The sequence below is a fragment of the Vombatus ursinus genome, unplaced genomic scaffold (genome assembly GCF_900497805.2).
Source record: "Vombatus ursinus unplaced genomic scaffold, bare-nosed wombat genome assembly UNPS02014789.1, whole genome shotgun sequence".
NCBI classification, from domain to species: domain Eukaryota; kingdom Metazoa; phylum Chordata; class Mammalia; order Diprotodontia; family Vombatidae; genus Vombatus; species Vombatus ursinus.
This window is the reverse complement of record NW_020954567.1, coordinates 3,961,397-3,984,463: the sequence shown is the minus strand read 5'-3', so window position 1 is coordinate 3,984,463 and position 23,067 is coordinate 3,961,397. Positions and strand designations below refer to the sequence as shown.

The following is a 23,067-nucleotide window of genomic DNA, read 5'->3' as shown; positions in this document are numbered from 1 at the left end:
TGTATATTTTATCCTCAAAGCTATCCAGTTCAATTTAATTAGATTCAATATGCATTTATTGTTTATTCAATATATATTTAAGTAACTTATTCTGTGGCCAATACCTTGCTAAGTACTGCAGGGAATACAAAGATGGGTACTCCACAATTACTGTGCTTGGAGACCTTAAGGTGAGCCCTGTGCTAGGCCAAGGGGAGGTACTGAAGAATTGTAGGACATGGTTCTTGCTTTCATGGAGATTTCCCTTGGGAGTGGGAGAGAAAGTGTATGTTGGTGGAATGCAACATACAAATAAGTCAGTTAGAAAATGACAGATGGCAGCTTGACAGAGAAAAGGCAAGGTGAGGGAAGAGAACTGGCCTTTGTTAAGGGCCTACTGTGTGACAGGCACTGTGCTAAGTAAACACTTTACAAATATGATTTCATCTGATCCTCACAATAACCTTGTATTGAAAAGAGCTCTGGGTCTGGAGTCAGAGAACCTGGGTTCAAATCCCAGGTCTGCTCTGGACTGTGTAACCCTGCTAGTGTCATTTTATCTCTCTTGAGCTTCCTGACTTAGACCATGGGGATGATACAAACAGCTCACATTTCTGTAGCATTTTAAAGTTTATAAAACTCTTTCTTCACAATAATCTTGAGTGGTCAGGAGTATGAGTATTAATATCCCCGTTTTACAGATGAGCTCAGGGGTAAAATGAATGCTTAGAGTAACATAGCTAGCTAGCCTTATGGGCTTTGCACCTGGTATCATGACCCATAATCCTGTGTTCTAGCATCTCTTCCTCTATACCATGTTGGTTCACCATATTTGCACTACTTCACGGGATTGTTGTCAGGAAAATACTTTGTAAACTTTAGAGCACTTTTTGTTTGGGCAAGGGCAGGGTGAGAGGACCTGATTTGAAATTTTATTGTGTTTTTTTGTTTCTTTTTTTGTTCATTTGTTTGTTGTTGTTCAGTTGTTTCTGACTCCTCATGAACCCATTTGAGGTTTTCTTGGCAAAGATACTAGAGTGGTTTGCCATTTCCTTCTCCAGCTCATTTTACAGATGAGGAAACTGAGGCACACAGGGTTAAGAGACTTGCTTAGGGTAACACAGCTAGTAAGTGTCTGAGGCCAGATTTGAACTCAGGTCTTCCTGACTCCAGGCCTGGAACTCTGCTGTATCCTCTACACCACCTAGCTGCCTTTGTTGGTTTAGGGAACTCCCTCTATCAACGCAGATCAATCTGCAATTTATAGTCCAAGCTACCTGGGGCACTTTGAGGTTAAATAACTTGCCTACTAGGGTCACTGGGCCAGTATGTGTCATAGGTGGCACTCGAACCCAGGTCTTTCTGATTCTGAATGCCATTATCTACCAACTATACTAGGCTTACCTCAGAGCATTATGTAAATGTGAATTACTAACATTAATACAATTATAATCATGGTAAATTGAACACGATCATGAACACTTAAAATTTATTGTACAGCCAACAGGAGTAAGGTGGTCAGTAAGGAAAGAGACTGAGGTTGCTTGGGGTTATCAGGGGAAGATTCCATGGAGGAAGTGGGACTCGAATTAAGCCTTTAAGAGATAGATGGCATTTGGTTAAGTGGAGAGGAAGAAGTTATTTAAGATAACTGTGATGTGAATTATTTTGCAGGTATCATACTTTATCAGTACAATGGTTGTTATGTTAGTCGACAGGGCCAATCTGACATATTTCATACAGAAATTTAAGTCAATGCTTCAGTAACATGACTTTAGGGCATACATTGTACAAACAGATTTTATTGGCTTGAAGAATGAGGGGAGGGGATTCCAGGCGAGGGAAGCAGCATGAGCAAAAGTGCACAGGTAGGAATGATCAGAGCATTTCTAGAGCATGATCAGGGAGAATGAGTTGGTTGGTGGGGATTGGATGCCCTGAGAAGGAATTGAAAATATGAATGGATTATACAAGACCTTGAATGCCAGGATGAGAAATCTGTGCTTGATTGGTTAGGTAAAGGAGAGGCTTGGCAGATACTTTGGCAGGGGAGATACACAACAATGGTGACGACCTCTGACACTTGTATGGCGCTTATGGTTCTATATTCCAGGTTTGGAGTTTTCCAGTTTTCACCCCCTCTCCCCCACAAATATACATGCATATGTCCACAAAGACGAATTAAATTCCCTTTATTCTATTTATTTTCACTTTTCACACACCGCTATGGCGGTACAGCAGATAGAGCACCAGGCCTGTAAGTCAGGAAAATTTTCGTTCAAATATGTCCTCAGACACATACTAGCTGTGTGATCCTGGGCAAGCCATTTAACCATGTTTGCCTCCGTTTCCTCATCTGTGAAATAAGATGGAGAAGGAAATGGCAAACCACTCCAGTATCTTTCCCAAGAAAACCCCAGATGGGGTCATGGAGAATCAGACATGATTGAAATCAGTGAACAATAACATGGATGATTTTGATTTATTTTACCTTTGTGTGAGTTTATTCAAAGAAAAATCTTTTTGTCATGACTAGTTTAAAAATCAATCAACACAAAGGTTTTTTTTTTTTCATGGAAAAATACTGGGTGAGGGAAAGATGGAGGGGAGGGGGTGAAACAGGAGAAGAGGGGAGGGAAAGAGAGAGACAGAGAGAAAGAGAGGTAGACAGACAGAAAGACAGAGACCAGTAGACAGAGAGAAATAAAGACAAAGACTGAGACAAAGAGGAGAGAAAGGAGAGAGAGAGAGAGACAGACAGACAGACACACACAGAAATAGAGAAAGACACACACACAGACAGACAGAGAGACAGAGACTGATGACTTAGAATGGGATAAGGAAGAAAAGGGAGTTGAAGGCATATAAGAGAAGAGAGGGAAAAAGAAACCAAGACAAAGATAGAAAGGAACAGAAAGAAGACCAAGAAGTGGGAAAGGAAAGAATGATGGCAGACAAGGGACGAAAAAAAAAAGGAGAGAGGACAGCAGAGAGGGGAAAGACGGATCTATTTCCCTCTGGGTTAATGGGAATGAGAAAAAGCCTGGCCTCTATACAAATCAGCAGGAGTCCCTCCAATCAGTGTCAATGTTGTTATGGTTCCTACAAAGCTCCATGCACAAGGTTTCCTTTTCATACACATGAGTAGAGGGAAGAGAAAGAAGAGGTGTTCAATTAGAGGCACCGTGCCAGTCCTTACGGCACACACAACTCCCCTTTGCGGCCTGCCCCAGGTCTGAACTCCCCTCTGCCTGATAGAGAAAGCCTATCTGCAGTGGACATCCTTAAACAAAGATGTCTTTCTTTGGGCACTTTACCTACAGCCTGATCTGGGAGGGCAGCAAAGCTCCTGTCACTACAGCTCTGGAAATGATTAGCACGTTGAAAAAAGAGTTCTTCCCTGCTCAGCTGCGGGTCTGTTTTTAAAGAGGGGGAAAAATAAACTCAGTCCCATTTGGATTGGGCAGTTAGTGATTTTCCAGTCATAGTTTAATTGGTGCCCCAACCCCAGAAAGTCTGAACTTCCAAATAGTATCCTTTATCTGGGCCCTCATTTGTAAGAATTTTCTTTTCTCTGTGACTCTTTGCATTTGTGGAACAGAACTCATTTCTAAACGTCTACATGTAGCATCATATCTCATTTGATCATCAGAACAGCATGGTAAGGTCATAGTATCACAGTTTTAGAGTCAAATCACCTAGACCGAGTTTTCATTTCATGGATAAAGAAATTGAGGGTCTGAGAGAGTGATTTGCCCAAAGTAATGCAAGTAGGAAGCAGATCCAGAATTTGGACCTAGAGCCTTTGATCCAAAATCAAGTGTTTTTTCCCATGTCCCTACCTGCTTATAGGGTCATCAAGAAGAAGACATTTTGTAAGACCTGAAGCACTATAGAAATACACATATTTATCATTAGGTAAGTGAGGCAGGTATTATTTCCATTTGACAGATAGATAAATAAAGGCACAGAGAAGCCACTTGACTTATCCAAAGACATATACCTTCATTAACAATTCGTGAGTCCATCAGATACAGAGATGGAAGACACCTTAGAGACAGAGCTTCAACTCCTATGTGCTTATTTTACATTTGAGGAAACTGAGGCCCAGATAGCTTAGTCTAAATGTCACAGAAGTAGTAAGTAAAATAGTTGAGATTCAAAGCCAAGTCTACCTTCAAATTCGTGGCTCTTGGTACCATAGTGTAGCTACCTTTCAGAATGATAACAGAGCCAGGGCCAGGCTTCTTTCCACCACTTCACTCAGCTTTTTAAATAATGAGTAGATTCCTTATGTTAGTAGTCTATTTGTAACAAAGCCTTCAGGCTTGCCAGGTCTTCCAGCAGGTGCATTTCACCTGCTTGCCGTTGGCTGTATTGATTGAGGGCGAGCCAGCCCTTCATTATCCTGCCAGGATTAGCACCTAGAGCTGGGAGCTAGGATAATTTCTCAGCTAACCCTTCAAATGAACACGCTTTCTTCCTCCACCCAGGTGCAAAATCCAGGGTATTGATGCCAGTCTTTCTGCTTGAATCCATCCGCTCACTGCTGTCAAACTAATTTCCCTAAAACATCCATCTTATTATGTCACTCTCTACTCAAGAAGATAGAATGGCTCCCTACCGGTCAGAGCATGGAGCCTGTAAACTGTCTGGCTTTCAAGGCCCTCTCCAACCTTATCACATCCCATCTTACTCTACTTCCCCTCAGCTTTCCTATGCAAGACTGCTATCGGTTTCCCCATTGCTCTTTACAAATTCCATGGTAATAAGTTTCTCTGTTTCTCTGGCCTTGAACATCCTTCCTATTTTACTCTAGTTAAAGCATATCCATTTGTAAAGCTGAGCTCAAAGCCTTACTTACCTCCTCCATGAAATATTTTCTGAGTTGCTCCACCCTAAAATCATCCTTCTATATATCAGACCCTCACTACTGTTGTTTGACTTGTCACAATAGCTTTCTAATTGGTCTTCCTGCCCTCAGTCTCATCCTACTCCATGTCAGCTGTCCACTCAGCTGTCCAACAGATTTTCCTGAAGTGTAAGTCTGACTGTGCCACCCTGCTGCTGGTCAGTAATTTCTAGTGACTCCCTATTACCTCCAGGATCAAAAATAAAATCTTATTTGGCATTTAAAATTCATTAGAATCTGGCCCCTTTCTCCCTTTCCAGTCATTATACTTTACTCCCCTCCGTGTACTAGCCAATGAGATTGGCTTATTGGCCATTCTTTGAACATGGCACTCCATCTCTGTGCCTCTTCCTTTGTATCTACCATGCCTGGGATCCTTTTCCTCCTCAGTCGGCCCCTTAGCTTCCCGGGATTTCTTTATGACTCAGTTCACATTCTGCCATCTCCAAGCCTTTCCTCAGTGTCTCCACTGCTAGTAACTTCCCTCTGATTATCTCCCTGCTACCTTACTGTATATATCTGCAGTCACTGGATACTGGGCTTTAGGAGCTGACTTCTTGGTCATCGACAATTGGGATTTGGATTATAGAATGCAGACTTGTAGCTGAGAACTCCTCTTAGGCATCATTTTCTCTTGGCTTTGTAGATTACTTTTTTTCCCTATTCAGACCTTTCTCTCCCCCTACCAGAACCTGGGTCACCATGAGGTCCAGACATAATCTCCACTCCATACCACCCCACTCCCACCCAACAAACACAGTATTTACAAAGGTAATCTATTTGAGAAGCATCTGAGGACCTCCCATGCCTCTCCCTTCCTCAGAAAGGGGGTCTGCTCCCTCCCTTTCCTCCTCATTTTAAACTGAAGCTCAGATGTCTCTTTTACTGTTTATACACCGCTGGGATTTTTCCAACAACCTGAAAGGAATCTTCAAGGCCCCACAGGTAGCCAGGCCAATTTCAGAGCCATAAACCATGGCACAGCCTTTCATCTGTGGCTGCTTATGTCATAAATGAGTGGGAGAAACAGGCAAAAGGGGGGGGTTGCTGGTACCAGAACTAGCATTTTTACAAGAAGTTGGGGGAGAAAAGGCCTTAGGATACAAGTTCAAACTTTACACAGAACAAATTCATCTCCACCTGGTAGGAGAATGTGTGGAGACTTAATCTCTGGAGTTTCCCTTCAGGAGTCAGATTTATGCTGCATTTGTGATGAAACTGCCTCCAGTTCTGCTGACACTGGCTGTCAGGAAGCAACAAGTGGAGTCCTTTTCATCTCAGCCTGGGAGTGTCAGAGTAAATGATGATGAGTAGATCTGGGTGGGAGAGCCTTGGAGCCATGAAGAGGGCCCTTCTTTCTGTTTGTTGTTTGACATTTCCCCCCTTTTGCCATCTTTCACCCTTCCATCGCTCTTGTGCAGCACCAGGAGATGTACCCAGTGTTCTAGCATATTCCTAACCATTGGCAAAATGCTGAGCTTGTGACTTATTCTGGGTTCTGTCTGACCAGTTTGACTAAGAATGATATTCTGCCCATGTGTCATGGCAAAGGTAGGGCTCCAGTTGCCCTAAACTTGTCAACAGGACAGAGTCCACCTTATCTCAAATGTCCTACTAGGTCACTCAGAGCCCCGCTCCTCCCCAGTGTGATCTCCATCTGGGATAAAACCCAGGAGAGACCTCACAAACCCACAATTCAGATACACTGTGCTGGATAGACTCTTATCTTACATCCTTTCATCAAGTCTCATTCCATACTGGTATACATTGCATTATGGGGGGGGGGGGGTGGAGGAAGAAACTAGCAGCCAGAACAGAGCCCTACCTTTGTATAATCTCTGGTCTTACCCAGTCTTCTCAGTATACTCCTAAAACATGTAACAGCTGCCCCGGCCCTCAGCCATGCTCATGCTCATTTTTGACTTTCATGACAAGTCTAAAATCCACTGCCCTGTCCCCCAGTGTCCATATTCTCACTTTCTCACACTTACTTTCTCACTTTTCATTCTCACTTGGAAACTTTCTCAGAACAGACTCTCACTGACACTCCTGGCCCTCCTGTGCCATAATGCTCCTAACTCCCAGGTACGTCTGCAAAATCACCAATCAACATAGGTCATGGGAAGGGTGGAACATTCTAGGCAAGGAAAATAGCTATTTAAAAAGCATGGATTTGTGTGAGAAACAGTAAGTAGGACAGTGTAGCTGAATCTTATAGTGGGTAGAGGAGACCAAAGTATAAGAAAATTGGAAAGGTAGGAATAAGGTTGTTGTTCTGTTGTATTTGACTCTTTGTGACATAATTTTGGGTTTTCTTGGCAAAGATACTGGAGTAGTTTGCCATTTTCTTCTCCAGCTCATTTTACAGATGAGGAAACAGAGGCAAACAAGGTTAAGTGATTTTCCCAGGGTTATTCAGCTAGTAGATATCTGAAGCCAGATTTGAACTCAGGGAGATGTCTTCCTAACTCCAGGCCCAACATTTTAGGCACTATGGAGCCACCTAGTTGCCCAAATAAATGGGAAAGGTAGGAAAGGATCAGTCTGTAAAGGGTTTTAAATGCCTTATGTTTTGTATTTGATCATGGAAGTAATAAGAAGACATTAGAGTTTATGGAGTAGCAGTAGTGAGGTGGGGATGGCAGTTCATAGGGTTCAGCCCAAGAGCTCTGCTAATGACTGTGGCCATTTTCACACAGCATTATATCATATGCCCAAGAATGATCCCCAGGTACTAAATCTGCAGCCGACAACCCAGTGACAGTCTTCTACACTTTTGAATGCTAGGCCACCCAATGTGTTCTCAGCAACTCTTAGAAACACCAAAGGAAAGATTGAGAGGATCCTCTGTGACTTGATGTGTCTACTTTGTTAGAAATAAGATCATACATTTTGAGCAGGAGGGACATTGGAAATCAGCTTTTTCAAGTGAGCCCCAGTGAAATGCAGGTGACTTGCTTAAGGTCACTCAGAAAGTAACTATCATGGGTAGGATTCCAGTTCAGGTCCTCTTACTTTAAATCTAGCATTCTGTCCTCTAGCATATTACCAAATACTCAGTGGTATTTTTTTTGTACCTAAAGAGAACAGATCCAGAGGAGAATGTGTTCAGTTGTTCAGACATGTTTGACTCTTCAGGACCCTGTGAACCACGGCATGGCAGGTCCTCCATCTGAGGGGCTCATTTTCCAATGTCATGCATTTTAATACTATCCATGGGGTTTTCTTGGCAAAGACACTGGAGTGTTTCACCATTCCTTCTCCAGTCAATCACCTTTTGTCAGAACTCTCCATTATGACCTGTCTTGGGTAACCTTGCATGACATAGCTCATGGTTTCATTGAGTTATACAAGCCCCTCCACCACAATAAGATAGTGATCCAGGAGGGGTGAGGACATTTACTGGCTGAATAAAGACCTGCAAGGGTTATTCAAATAGCCTAGTGAGTAGGGTTAGCTCTGAGCAAAATTATTAAAAAACAAAGAGTCTGTTTGTGGGGTTCCAGACCACCTTGTTCCTCTCCATGGTTCAGTGTTCCCCACTATCCCTCACTAGGAACTCCATTCTCTCATATTCTCTTTTCCTCTGTCCAAAAGTGAAAAAAGGCAGGAAAGTTTAACAAACTCATTCACTTTCAGGTATAAATACCTGATAACATTATTATCCCTTCCAAGTGTATGCATATTTTAACAGAGATCATGGTTGAAGGAATAAAGTTTTCTAAGGAAACCAGAGTAACACACATTCTATTAAATTACAAGTATAGGTTGTTTTTTTCCATGTTCAAACAAACAAAGAAGGTATCATCCTTAAAAAAATGCATTTAGTTTTGAGAGAAAGAGGAATCGAGTTTTGTAAGAAAACTAGTATGTTATTTATTCTATTAAGTTAAAATATTTTTTAAAATGTTCAAACACATAAAAAAGGCATTGTCCTTTAAAAAAAGAAATCATTTAGTTTTGGGAGAAAAGCAAAGTTAACAGAACCTAGAAGTAAAAGAATTTATCTAAGAAGTAAACAATGTAAATATCTCTACTTTTAGGAGGGGACGATTGAATGAATGAGGTAGACAGAGGTCTGAAGGAGGAAGCTTGAATTGAAGAAAAGGCCACTTTTCATGTGTTCTGTCCTTCCATCTGAACTCTCTTCCATTTGGCCTCTTGAAAAAATAGGACCACATCCTCCTATTGGTTCTAATTCTTACTTACAACATCACTAATGCGAAAATATGTTTAATAGGAATGTATATGTATAGCCTATATCAGATTGTGCGCCATCTTGGGGAGGGTGGTGGGGAGGAAGAGGGAGAAAAATTTTAAACTCAAAAGCATATGGAAGTGATTTTGATAAATCAAAATAAATTAATAAAAATAAATAAATAAATAAATAAATGAATAAATAAATAAATAAATAAATAAATAAAAATAGGACCACAGAAGGAGAGATTTTTGATCTAGAAAGGACTTTATCTGTCACCTAATCTACACCGCGCCCTCCATTTTACAGATTAGAAGCCTGGGATGCACAGAAGTTAAGGGAAAAACTCTAGTTAGTGGTAGGGATGGGACAGAGGACCAAGAAGTGAGAGCTGAGGGACTGATCCCCAATGAGGATGGACTAGGAATTCAATTCTCATGAAATGGGAAGACACAGAAAGATATCCCAGAATCAGTGTCCAAACTAGAAGGCACCCTATTCAATCTAGTGCAATCCGTCCCTGACCAAGAATCCCCTCTACAGTATGCAAAATAAATATCTACCCTCCGTTTGAAGACTAACAGTGATAGGGTCCCTCGAGTGCCAATGGCAGCCCATTTCATTTTTGGATAGGTCTGATTGTTAGGAGCTAGTTTGTGTATTTTCTGTCTTTTGACAACTGCTTCCATACATTGATCCTACTTTGGCACAATGGGACAAGGCAGGACAAACTTATTATTTGAACATTTCAGCCTTCAAATATTGGGGTTCATTATCATAGGCCCCCTAAGTCTTTTCTTTTCCAGGGTTTCTTACAACTCACTAAAACACCCAAATCATTTTTTCAGAGAAACTCATCCAAGTCATTGACAACAATTGGTGAAATTATAGATAAGGGCAGCTAGGTAGTGAAGTGGGTAGAGTGCTGGACCTGGAATCAGGAAGACTCATCTTTGTGAGTTTAGGTCTGGCCTCAGATGTTTACTAGCTGTGTGACCCTGGGCAAGTCACTTAACCTGTTGGCCTCAGTTTCCTCATTTGTCAAATGAGCGGGAAAAGGAAATGGCAAACCACTCAGTATCTATGCCAAGAAAACCCCAAATAGGGTCTTGAAAAATCAGACACAACTGAAACAAATGAACGTCAACATTGATAAGGGTCAAGCTCAGGAATGTGCAGGAGCCAGCTGGAACCAGTTCACGATGGCTGGTTATTAAATTTTTAGTATGAGTGTTTGTGCTTCAGAAATCGGCAAACCCTACAGATATATTGTTTTGTTGGTTGTCTAACTCAAGAAAGTGGTGGAGAAAAAGTTAATAACATAAATTAAACCTGAAAGTGTATTGTCGGTACATTTTTCCCCCAGAGAGCCAGTTGTTAACATTTACTACCCTCCCCACTGGTCAAAGCTAGAATAATTAGAATAAATAGTTAAACAAAGTACATTTTGATGACCCTTTTGAGTTCAGAAGCAACTTTTCTTGAGCAAGACTAAGAGAAGATTCAAACATTAAACATGGGAAAACATTAGCTTTAGAGTAAGTTAACCTATGGTTGTTAACAATTACTTGTAGAGAGAGAAAGCTCATACTACGTCTTGTTCTCAGGGAGTGATTTTTCTTTTCAGTCTTGAGCCATATTACATCTCATTGTTGATCAATTTCTTATGGTGAACACATAACAATTTCATATTATTATTCTGATAGTTATATTCTAGCCAAAAGTTGCTTTAAAATTGTCTAATATCCTTTAAAATTTTAAATTTCTATGATTCAGTGAAGATGGTCCACTTTTACTTTATATTTTCCATGGCTGGGGGTAACCTAAATGCTGAATCTGCTGATGAGAGGGCATCGTTTTTTACCTGCTGACAGCCACTAGCTTTGCAAACTTGATGCTTCTAAAGACACAATAAATCCAGGTAGGGCTGTTCTTACCTGTCACAATGGAAAGAATAATGAATTTGGAGTCAGGGAATCTGGATTTGAATCCCAGCTTAGTGACTTCTACCTGGGTGCCTTTGGGCAAGTAATTTTCACCTAGCTGGACCTCAGTTTCCTCACCTGTAAAGTGACAAGTTTAGACTAGATAAAGTCTTAGAGCACCTTCTATCTCAAAGCCCATGATTCGTGCATATGTGTGTGTGTGTGTGTGTGTGTGTGTATGTATGTATATTTGATCAGGAATTCCATTTTTTGATCCTCTGAAATCATACAACTTACAATCACCTACTCTGCAGATATATAAGGCCGGCCCTGTGGCTGAGAGATTGGTGCAATAATTTGGGGAAAAAAAATCCACAAAACAATAAGAGACTCTGGATAGGCTCTCTACATGACTTTCTCCTTCTTTCAGGGAAAAGCGATGATGAAGATAGCCTTTGCAAGGCAGGCCATGGGACAGGGAAAGGGGTTGCTGAGGATGGCAAGGACCACAAGCGCCCCAAACGCCCCAGGACCATCCTGACCACCCAGCAGCGGAGAGCATTCAAGGCCTCATTTGAAGTCTCCTCCAAGCCATGCAGGAAGGTACTGTAAGGAGAAAGAGGGAAGCAATTACCTACATCTGTGTCGTTTCTCTGATGAGGAGTCAAAAATGACTTGCCTAACCCTAAACAGTGCAGATCCTCTTAAGGATGGTTTTAAACTCACATCCACATGTACCCTCCTCTCCTTCCCGTGTACATACATTACACTCATGGCATTCATTCATTCATTTGTTAATTAAATAAATACTTGAGTACTTATTTTATACTGAACACCTTACTGGGGAAGGTTCAAAGTCTAAATAAACCAGGTTCCCTGCTACAGTGCAAGTATAGAGCCCAGTGGGAAGATAAGATACAAAAAGTGATAACTACATTATATAAATGCATTAAAGGGATGTGTTGACAAAGGACTCTGTGAGGCCTGAGCATATATACAGAAAGAAAACCTGGTCAGGAGTTAAGGAAAACTTGGTTATTAGAAAATCATGGCAGGTGGAAAAACTAATTTAAACATTGGTTTTAATTCCCTTCTGAACCTGTACAAAAAATTTCAGGGTGATCTTCTCTTCCTGCTCTCATTACTAATGTTGCTTCTTTTGTCCCTCTAAGGGAAGTAACTTATTTTTTGAAATCCCAAGTCTTCCCTGACCAGTCAAAACATATGTGACAGATTTTGCCACAACATAAATATAAAATAACTTCCCATTCTCACTATCCCACTGCCAAAATGCTTACTTGTCGCATGTAAGTAATGCAAACTTTTCAGCGTTGTTTTAATCTGCATTTCTCTACTCAATAGTGACTTGCAGCATTTTTCATATGACTATAAATAGCTTTGATTTCCTCTTCTGAAAGCCACCTGTTCATTTCCTTTGATCATTTATGAATTGGGTAATGGCTCTTACTTTAAAAATTTAATTCAGTTCCCTATACATTTGAGAAATGAGGCCTTTATCATAGAAACTTTTTGTAAATTTTTTTGATATTACTTCAAAGTGTTGTGGGGTTTATGCAGCCTGTAGGCAGCATGTTTTATGCCTCCCTACTAGGCCAAGTATAGCAGAAAGCATAATGTAAGAAGCTCCACTAGAAAGGTACAATGAGTATGAGTATCCCCATTTTGCAGACGGGGAAATTGAGGACCAGAGGTTAAGTTGCTTGCCTGTGGTTACACTGACAAGAGGCATCAGAGATAGGATCTTGAACCCAGCTTTCTTCTAACTTCAAGTCCAGCACTCATTCTGCTATGCCATGATATCGCTCAATAAATCAAGGGAAGAAATGGCAACATTCAAAGTAAATTCAAATACAAAATGACAACCATAAAGCCAAAAGCAGTAAGTCTCTTTTAAAGCTAATTTTCACAGAAATGCTCAAGCTCAGCGCGTCTGTTAATAAATGTGTTGCAACTAATGTTTAGCAATGGGCTAGCGTCCAACAACTGCTGGAAGAGTTGGCCAATGTTCAATGTAACGTCAAACCACAGGAAACACCTCCTTGAGGTGTGTTCATGATTGTTTCTTATGAGATGTTCTTGGTGAATTCAATTTTAAAGAGGGAATTTTTCTTATGCTTTAGATTACTTGATTTCAGACCATTAGCTAGGTCTTTAGGGAAATATTGACATTGACCTCTTGTGGAGTATTTACTTATAATTCATGCTTTTTTTCAACTCCAGTTGTTACATGTCATCAGATTTATCAAAATTCACCCTGACTTGTTGTATGTTCCAAACTTACACTTAAAGTCAAGCGCTAAATGAGAAAGGATGCAAGTTTCAACATGTTCAGACAAATATTCTCCTTCCCTTGATCTTATTACAAAATGTCTCTTCTATTCATCTTTCTTCCATCCCTAATTCATTTCAGCAGTGACCAGGCACAAATTCATAGTCATATTGAGTTCAGTCACTTTGATGATACATTATGTATGTCATTAAACAATACACCTATGAAAAGATTACACAGCGTATCACAAAAGTCTTGGTGCAGTGTCAATCCATTAAAGCTAGAAACCACACAAAAACTTTTGGGACATCTTGTACATATGAAGTTTTGTTCCGTATCATTGTTGTTTAATGTTAAGTTATTGACCAAAAAATCCAATTTAATTGGTCTTCCTCATCTTTTATGATAATTTTAAATAAATAATTTTATTTTTTTCAAAACTGCTGATTCCCTACCCCCTCCAGTAAAACAAACAAACAAACAAACAAAACAAAACAAAACAAAAAACAAAACCAAAACAAAACCTGTGTACCAGAAAATCTATTAGAGGAAAATAAAGTATTATTCACAATCAAGGTATGTAATATAATAAGAAATGCTTTAGCATCTTTCCCTTTTTTGAAATCTTAATGTTTCTAACTTTCCATCTTTTAAAGGTAAGAGAGACTTTGGCTGCTGAGACAGGATTGAGCGTCCGTGTTGTTCAAGTTTGGTTCCAAAATCAGAGAGCTAAGGTAACCTGCCTTTTTAACTTTATATCACCCATATTCCTTGTGATATTGCTGTGTCCCTGAAAAAAATAGTGATAGGAGGAGATCATTTGTTGTGGCCATGTTAGTTAATTATTTGCTCACTGACTGAATGCATCCTGTCATATGTCTGGGGAAATGCTTTACCTTAGTGGTTATAAGATGATGCTTTAAGCATAGTTTAAACAGATAGTAAACATTCTCCTAAAAATTGCATTGTAAATTCCAATTGACGTATTCAAGACCAAGCCTAGTGAAGTAATAATAGGAGCTGACATTTATACAGTGTGTCCCAAAAGTCTTAGTGTGAATTCTGGAACACCCTACGCATATGAATTTTGTTAAGTTTCATTTTTGGTTAGTGTCAATGGTAAGTCATTAACCAAAACAACCAATTAAAAAATATTATCTGAGTTTCCAAATAAGCAGACTGGCCATTATTGTTATTGTTATTATTATTATTACTATAATAAAACTTAAAACTACGCTAAGAATTTTGAGATACGCTGTATAACAATGCATTATTGTTATATGGAGCTTTCCACTAAAATAAGCTTCATCTGATACTCATCAGTACAACAGAATGATACTTCAAGGTAGTCTAAGTACTGTTATCCCTATTTTATAGATGAGGAAACTGAGACTCAGGAATGTAGCTGAGATTCTACCCAGTAGCAGATGGACTGTGAACCAAACTGAGGTCTATAGGTTCCAAGTCTAGTCTTCTTTCCCTTATACAAAACTGACTCATTAAGTAATAGTCATTGAATTCTCTAATGATTTGAGGTATTCCCATTTTTAAAAACAAAAATTCTTTGACGTTTGTAGTGTAAGTGTTATTATCCACTTTTTGCAGAAGAGAAAACTGTCTCAGAGGCTATGTATTGCCCAATGCCCGATGGCATATGGCAGAACCGAGAAGTTAAGCCAGGTCTCCTGATTACAGATGAATTTGGTTTTTTTGGGGAGTGTTTAACTTCAGACACATGGTCCTTTCCAGCCTGTGCCTCTCCATTTTTGGCAATCTTCCCCATTCCCATGGACAAGACTTTCCTACTGCTACTTGGCTTCTAAGGGCCTCATTCTGGCCTGCCTTTTATGGTAACAGCCCCTGACCCCATCCCTTTCTTCTCCATTCCCATTCTGTTAGGACTCATCTCTTTACTAGAGGAACAGCCAATCTGCACTAATGGCATCACATGTGCTAATAGATTAATGTGTCACCAACCCCCATTCCCCAGCCATTACTTTAGTGGACCTTCTAGAAAAGATATCCTGTGGTAGGGGCATCATAGAATTGATTGGAAGTCAAAAGAATGCACCAAATCCTGTCTCTGACTCTTACTTTTTATGTGATGATCTTTGACAAGTCACTTAAACATTCTAGGTCTCAGTTTCCTTATCTGTTAAATGAGGGAGTTGAAATAGATGGCTTCTAAGGTCCCTTCTAGATTCTAGGTCTATGATCAAACCAATAAATCAATTTACATTGTATGACATTGAGCAATTCCCTTGCTTTTTCAGGCTTCCGTTTTTTTTCCACCTGGAAAGTGAAGAGATTGGTAGAAGACAATCTCTAAGATTTCTTTCAGTTCTAAATCTTCTGTTTCTATGGCTATGAGAAGTGACTCTAAAGGCAGGCTCTTCGAACCAATGGGCAAGCCATTTATTCTACCTACCTACCAGGTCAGCCTGAGCACATATGCCATACAGCACGATGCAGCAAAGAGTGCTGTCTGTAGAGCCAAGAAACCTGGGTTAGAACCCTGGATTCAACACTTGTTAACTGTATGATTATAAGTTTGTCACTTAATTTTTCCAAATATTAGGTTGTCTTTCTACAAAACCAGATTGATGCTATTTTGCTATTACTTCACGGGACTGTGAGAAAAGAGTTTTAGAAGGGTTTTGCAATTCTAAAATGTCATAGAAATAGGAGTTATTGTTACTATTAGAGATGACTAGGCCTACAAATATTTGTGGCAATGATTATAGGCAGGACATTAAGTACACTTATTTATTCTCCTCTCTATTTTAAATGCTGGCTGTTGTGGATTCAGAGCTCCTCCATTTTGAAAATCATTTCATTTAGTTAACACATATATGTCTATAGTCTCCCATTGGTACTTAAAATGCAAGTAACCCCAAATAGGATGTGCCGTGGTATCCTGTTGTGCAGCCTGTTCTGAGAAACAGCCTAGGTCCCATCCCACCTTCCCGTTACCCTGACACTATGTAAAAGAGTTATTGCACCAGATTAGCCTTGAGCCCCAGTACCAGGGACCTTGACCGGTCAATTTTTACTTTGTGCCTTACCCTGCTTCTCGCTCCTTGAAGCTTGTATAAACCTTGCGTGCTGTTCGTTCAGGGAGTCTTTGCCTCTTCTCCCCTGCTGGAGATCTCAGTAGATCTTAGCTGGTCCAAATTATATTTCTTTGCCAATCTGTTGTTTCATTTCCCAACATAGATACTGTTTTTCGTATGGAAGCAAAGTTCTGCCTGTGTCTCAGTCTTCACATCTGTAAAACAGCACTGCAGATGAGATATAGCTAATTGCCAGGTCCCCAGTTGAGCCGTTTTCCCAAAATCTCTGGGTCCTGAGAGGCAAGCCCCTTCCCCAAACGCAAAGTGGAGCAAGCAGGGTGCCATGGTTTTACTAAGCAGACAGTCTTATTTCAGAGGCCATCCCTCCGCCTTTCCTTCTCCCTCCCATCCTCCACCTCATCAGGCTAGGGCAGGTGGGCTAGGTTCTAACCCCCTTGTTCCCTCTTCACCAGATGAAGAAGCTGGCAAGACGACAGCAGCAGCAGCAGCAAGATCAGCAGAGTACACAGAGGCTGAGTTCGGGTAGGTGGACGTCCCCTCCTCAGCAGCTAGTGCTGAATATCCCTTCTCTATTTCCTCCCAGAATTAAGTAGGAGACTTCACTAGCCACCACTAAGCCACCCCAGCTCAGCTCTTCGTCAGGAGATCTCTGAAATGAGCGATGCCCCATCTATCACCCGCCTTCCCTATTATCCTTAAATCGAGGACTGAGACCATCTTTCCTGCTCCATAGGTCACATGTTAGCTGTGGCAGAGCTAAGGATACCTGAGCTGCAGAGTGCAGGGTGGCTATCTAACGAGGGTGATGGTAGCCATTAACTACCATCGATGCCCTGTTAACCCTTCCTCTTTCCTGACATCATAAATTGATCCCTTATTGGTGGCTTTATCTTCTCTGCTTGTCCATTCCTGATGACATCCTCCTTTTCTGAGCTAATGTGGCATGAGACGGCTAAACGGTGAAGTGGATAGAAGGCTGCGCTTGGGGTCAGGAAGAACTGAGTTGAAACCCAGCTTCAGACATTTATTAGTTGTGTGACCTTGGGTAAGCCGCTTGAGCTCTGTTTGCCTCAGTGTCCTCAACTATAAAACTGGGATAATTTCAGCACCTTCCTTTCAGGATTATTGTGAGGATCGAATTAAATAATATTTATAAAGCACTTAGCATAGTGCCTGGCACATAATGGACACTATATAAATGCTTATTCCTTCCCTCTCTTCCTTAAAGTAAGAAAAGATCCCACCATCATTTAATCTCTTTCAGTAACATGAAAGTCTTACAAATTTCTTTTGCATTAGTCTGTTTTGTGGTCATGAAAAAAAATGTGTTCTCTGATTCTGCAAGGAGGTCATCTGAGGCAATGAATTTAAGAACTCTTGTATTAGTGTCATCTCATCTTCCTCATTACAGTCCCTATTATTTAGCATGGTTCTTCTACCAAGTCTTTTTGCTAGATAAGCTCCTTGAGGAAACGGACTGTCTTTTGCTTTGTTTTGGATCCCTAGGGCTTAGCATAATATTTGTCACACAGTAAATGCTTAATAAGTCCTAGTTAATAATAATAATTATAATAATGATAATTTCCAATGGACCAGAACTTGAGCAAGTTTAAAATTCAAGGTATTTTGCAAGATTTTCAAGAGGATTTTGCAAGATGGCTCCCCTAAATTAAATAGAGCAATACGAAAGGATGCCACAAAGGACTATTGATCTTTCTAGGACCCATTCATTCAGAGGCTCCCAAAAATTCTCCTATAGCAGCTCTACGGACATCAAAAGACTAATGCAGATGGCAAGTATTTACCACCTTTTTGATTGTAGATGAAGAAACAAAGGCTTAGAGTATTGGTTATGATGACATGGCAAGGTGAGGGAAGGGAACTGGGGTCCTCTGGTTCACTGCCACCCCAGAAGGACTACTTTTGGAGAGTTAACAACGTACTATGTCCTCACTGAGAAGGAAATCAAAGTAATTAGCATTTATTAATGTGTGACAAACACTGTGCTAAGTGTTGGAAAATGCAAGTAACAAGCAGGAATTAAGACAGTCCCTGTCCTCAAGGAGCTTACATTCTAGTAGAAAAGAACTAATTGCAATAGATGCCAGATAATTGGGAAAATAGGCCAAGATAATGCCTCCCTTCTTCCAGATCAGTGACAATGATCTCTCCTCTCCTTTGTCCTACAGCTCAGACAAATGGTGGAGGGAGTACTGGAATGGAAGGGATCATGAATCCCTATACTGCACTGCCAACCCCACAGCAGCTCCTGGCCATTGAACAGAGTGTATACAACTCAGATCCCTTTCGACAAGGGCTCACCCCACCCCAGATGCCTGGAGACCACATGCATCCTTATGGTGAGAAACTCAAAACGCTGCCAGGACTGAATTCAAGAAACACCCCCTACTTGTATATAGGCTGCTTCTGGAGCAAAGTTAAGTGACTGGTCCACTGTCACATAACTAGTAAGTGTCTGAGACCAGATTATGAGCCCAAGTCTTTTTGACTCCAAGTATGGCACTCTATCCACTGGGCCACCTAGGAGCATGACTATTTCTATTCCAACAATGCATTTGAATTTTCAGATCTTTTTTTCATACCAGCATGGGGTGAGTAGAGGAGCTCATTAAATTATTTCTAATGATAATACCTCTAATCAAGGAATGATTCTTTAATTAAGCAAGTAATTAGCTCTGAGAATAGACATACAAGTAACAGTTTTTCTACCTGCCTTTCTCTGTCGTAAGTACTAGCAGGTGTTCTAACGTAATCTAAAGACCATAAATCAACCTTTAATGGTTAAAAAGTTTTCCTCCCAATTAGAGTAGACTTATATGCTGAGTATAGTCTATCGGTAGGAAATCTTCCTAGCCCAGCTCTAAATAGCTACAGAAAGCACCCACCCTCCCCACTTACCATTTAAAGAACTTCTAGTGGGATAATAGATAGGTGTAGGAACCAGGCTTGTAGCCTCGAGTTGCTCTCCAAAACAGGAAAATGGGATTTAATGGATGTTAGAGATGTAAAACATTAGCTTTTTACAAAGAAAAATTCATATTGACCAATATTCTGCAATATGTAGTAAATAAAATACTAGTTGCTAAGACTAAATATAAAGTTTTTTTTCAGGCTGAAGGAAACACCAAACCATTGGCATGATGGCAACATCAACCACAAATTATGGACCTTAAGTCAACCAACTTCCTTTGTTCACTGGTGTCCTTATACATCCAATTGTTGTATGCCACCAGCACCCTCTGCTGTCTAGTAGCAGACACCAGCAGGCTCCTTCCTCAAAACATGAAGCTATTCCAGGGACATGCATATTTTTGCTAGGTTCTTCCAGCTCACTTCCTTTTGCTCAAGACTCCAAGAGTGTACTTGAAGAGCCTGAGAGAGTTAGGAATTCATAATGTATATCTTCTCTTGAATATGGGAGGAGATCACAATCCTTATCTTTTATTCCATTGCCCACCTCCTACAATATGGTGTGCAGCCAGGTTCACTCATTGGGACTTTGCTGAGTCTCCAAAGAGGCAAGAGACACTAAAGACATACCTGCTGAACCTAGAGGCTGATGAGGGTAGATGAAGCAACCATTGGCATAAACAAAAGAGTGAATGGAATGACTAATGATAAGACTAAAGCAAGGAGCTAGATGAGAAGGTGAATGGTCAGTGGGTTGGATTCTGTCACTCTTAGGGCTATTACTTTCATTTAGGAAGCCATTTTGAAGTCTCCATTGATTCATGTATGACCTGAACACTGGATTTGGAGGGAGAAACTGGGTTCAGAACCTGGCTTTTTGTGTAAGTCACTTTACCCCGGGCCTCAGTTTTTTTTTCATCTATTGTACTAGATAATCTTATAAATCTTTTTAGACTCTAAATCAATTCTCAACCATATCACCCAAAGTCATGACTTCCTACAAGAAGCCTTTTATTACTAATTCTAGCACCATAGACATATATATGCCCTGAGACCTCCTTTCCTTGTTTCACCACATCACCCCCCATCCCACCATGTTTGTATACTATACAAAATCTCAGAATCTTGGAATTGGAAGGGAATTTCTGGGCTAATGAGTCCCACCTACAAGTAGTCATTCAGGCCTTGTTTAATGATCTCTGATGAAGGGAATCTCACTAACTGCTGAAAAATTCCATTCCATTTTCAAACATCTTCAATCGAAATCTTCCTCTCTGCAACTTTGACCTATTGTTCTAAATTCCAGACTCTTTAACCACATGATAGTTCTCATTGTTCTTGCTCAGTACAGACCTTCAAATACTTGAAGGCTGCTACCATGTCCTGCCTCTGTCTTCTCTTCTTCTGGTTAACCATCTTCAATTCCTTCACCTGATCCTTGTATGCTATGATCTCAATTGCATAACTTAAAGACATGGCTCACTTTATGAAATAGCCTTATTCCTAGAAAAATGTACATAAATCCATTCTTCTAACAATTTTTCTAACAATATTTTAAAGACACTAAGGTATCTTGCTACAGAAAGGAATCCTAAGATTAAAACTTTTGTCAAGTGAATAACTATCCCCCAAATAATGTTTTCTCCCTCGGAATCAGATATACACATACACATATATACATACACACATAAATACACACACATACATATGTATATACATACATACATGCATACATATACATACACACATATATTTTCATACATACATATATATATATATAAATCAGATTTGCTTAAGCTGGGGTGGGGACAGGTGCTTCTAGTGCATTCTATACCTTTATTTATTATGCTTTGTAATTTTACCTCTGGTTATTGTTATTGTGTTGAGTTATCTCTTATCTCAGGGACTGGGTCATCCATTTCTTTTGTATTTCTAAAAGACTCTAGTTTAGTATTGGGAACACTGTGGGCACTAAGTAAATGAGACAGCTAGGTGGCCCAGGGGATAGAGCACAGGTTATGGAATCAGAAGGACCAGAGTTCAAATCCTGGCTCAGACACTAGCTACAGACTCTAGAAAAGTCACTTAACCTCTGACTTCCTCAATTTCCTCCTACGTAAAATAATAAATGCAAAAATAATGAAATAAATCACACCTGTAGAATAATATACAATAAAATGATATAGAAATACTATATAAAATAGATTAAAATAATCCCAGAGTTGTTGTGAGAATAAAATGAAGCAATATTTGTAAAGCACTTTGCCAGCCTTATAAGCTAGTTACTAAATGTTCATTGAACATAGAACATGGAATTCACCTGAAGCTTCACTCATCAGTCATGGAGCTGTTTCATGTTTTCTTACAATTCACAGAACATCATTTTCTATGTCCAACCTTCTTCACGAAAACTTGAATAGTAACTCCAGCCAACACTGCTTTCTTCTTTTCCTGACCATTGCTAGAATGATGGACAAGTCACTTAACCTCATTGGGTGTTAGTTTCCTCCTGTGTGGGATGAAGCTGATTGCATCCAGGAGTGATAAAGTTCAGTCTTTAGAGGAAGGCAGATGAGGTGGTGGTGTATGAATGTGTGTTGGTAGTAGTCGATATTCAAAGGTTTCGCTGTTGTTAGATGGAAGGGGGTGGAGCAGCGTGGCTGCCCTTCAGCTCTGGGCATTGTGGGCTGTGTTGTTCACCTTACTCCTCGGACCATGTGTGGTAGCACTTGATTATAGTCAGCTTAGCCCTCTGTTATAATTTCTTTTTATATGTAAATGTATATTAGGTGTTATTTTACAGTGGTCGCATGCATAAGTATTATTTGCTTAAAAGGATGGCCAGGTTCTTGAGGACTGTTGTCAAACAGCTACTTTTGTCAACATACAGTCTCTACTCAATAAATATTCATTGAATTGACTTGTATCTAGCAATAAAAGGCGAACTTCATGCTGGTGTTTTATTTCCATTTCAGGTGCTGAACCCCTTTTCCATGACCTAGATAGCGATGACACCTCCCTCAGTAACCTGGGTGACTGTTTCCTAGCAACCTCTGAAGCCGGGTCCCTGCAGTCCCGGGTGGGGAACCCCATCGACCACCTGTACTCCATGCAGAATTCTTATTTTACCTCTTGAGTCCACTCCAGAGTCCAGTGGCTAGGCTCCCAAGTGAAACAAACATATTAAACCAGGGGTCAACTGGCCTTAGTTTGGGAGGTTAGGGAAGAAGTGGGTGGGGGAGGGGCCTTTCTTGGGGATGCTGTATAATAACAATATGGTATAGCCCAGCATTTCCAAAGACTGAATATGTTATGGATTGCATAGTTTAATGTTTCTATAAGAGTCATAGCATTAGATATGAAGACGTGTTTATCATTAAGGACAGGGACTTTTAATATAGACATTCTCATGCAAATTAGATACCTAGAAACTCCTAACAACTTCCCACCATTTTGGGGAAGCTCTTGTCAAGAGGTGCATGCGTCTATCCATCTATGTGCCCATAGACAGATGGACGTGTGTGTGAGTGTGTGTAACCTTTCATACTTTATCATCAAAGTTTATTCCTAATTGTAACAGGCAGCATCTGTACAGCGAAAGTAACTTTATTTTCAGTGTGAACTCTATTTAAGGAAATGCTTGATGCACTTAAGTTATAAAATGAGATAATTTACTTTTATAAACTTTATTTTTAGTTGGAGGAGACTTGTCAGCCAGGGCAGGATTGCCAATTCACCTAGTCTGGTTTGAGTTCATT

At 40.2% G+C, this 23,067-nt stretch overlaps 1 protein-coding gene across 2 annotated transcripts in view; it reads left to right on the top strand.

Moving 5' to 3' along the window:
• The window catches only part of LMX1A (LIM homeobox transcription factor 1 alpha), a 194,448-nt gene extending 172,003 nt beyond the window's left edge, over positions 1-22,445 (top strand). The window contains exons 5-9 of one of the 2 annotated variants that reach the window (XM_027868632.1): positions 11,445-11,617; positions 13,961-14,038; positions 16,831-16,910; positions 18,590-18,738; positions 22,285-22,445. In XM_027868632.1, the coding sequence (XP_027724433.1) occupies positions 11,445-11,617; positions 13,961-14,038; positions 16,831-16,910; positions 18,590-18,738; positions 22,285-22,445 (641 nt within the window). Of the gene's footprint in view, positions 1-11,444; positions 11,618-13,960; positions 14,039-16,830; positions 16,911-18,567; positions 18,739-22,284 lie in introns of both variants that reach the window. The other variant, XM_027868631.1, reaches the window with a different exon arrangement.
• The last annotated feature ends 622 nt before the right edge of the window (positions 22,446-23,067 follow it).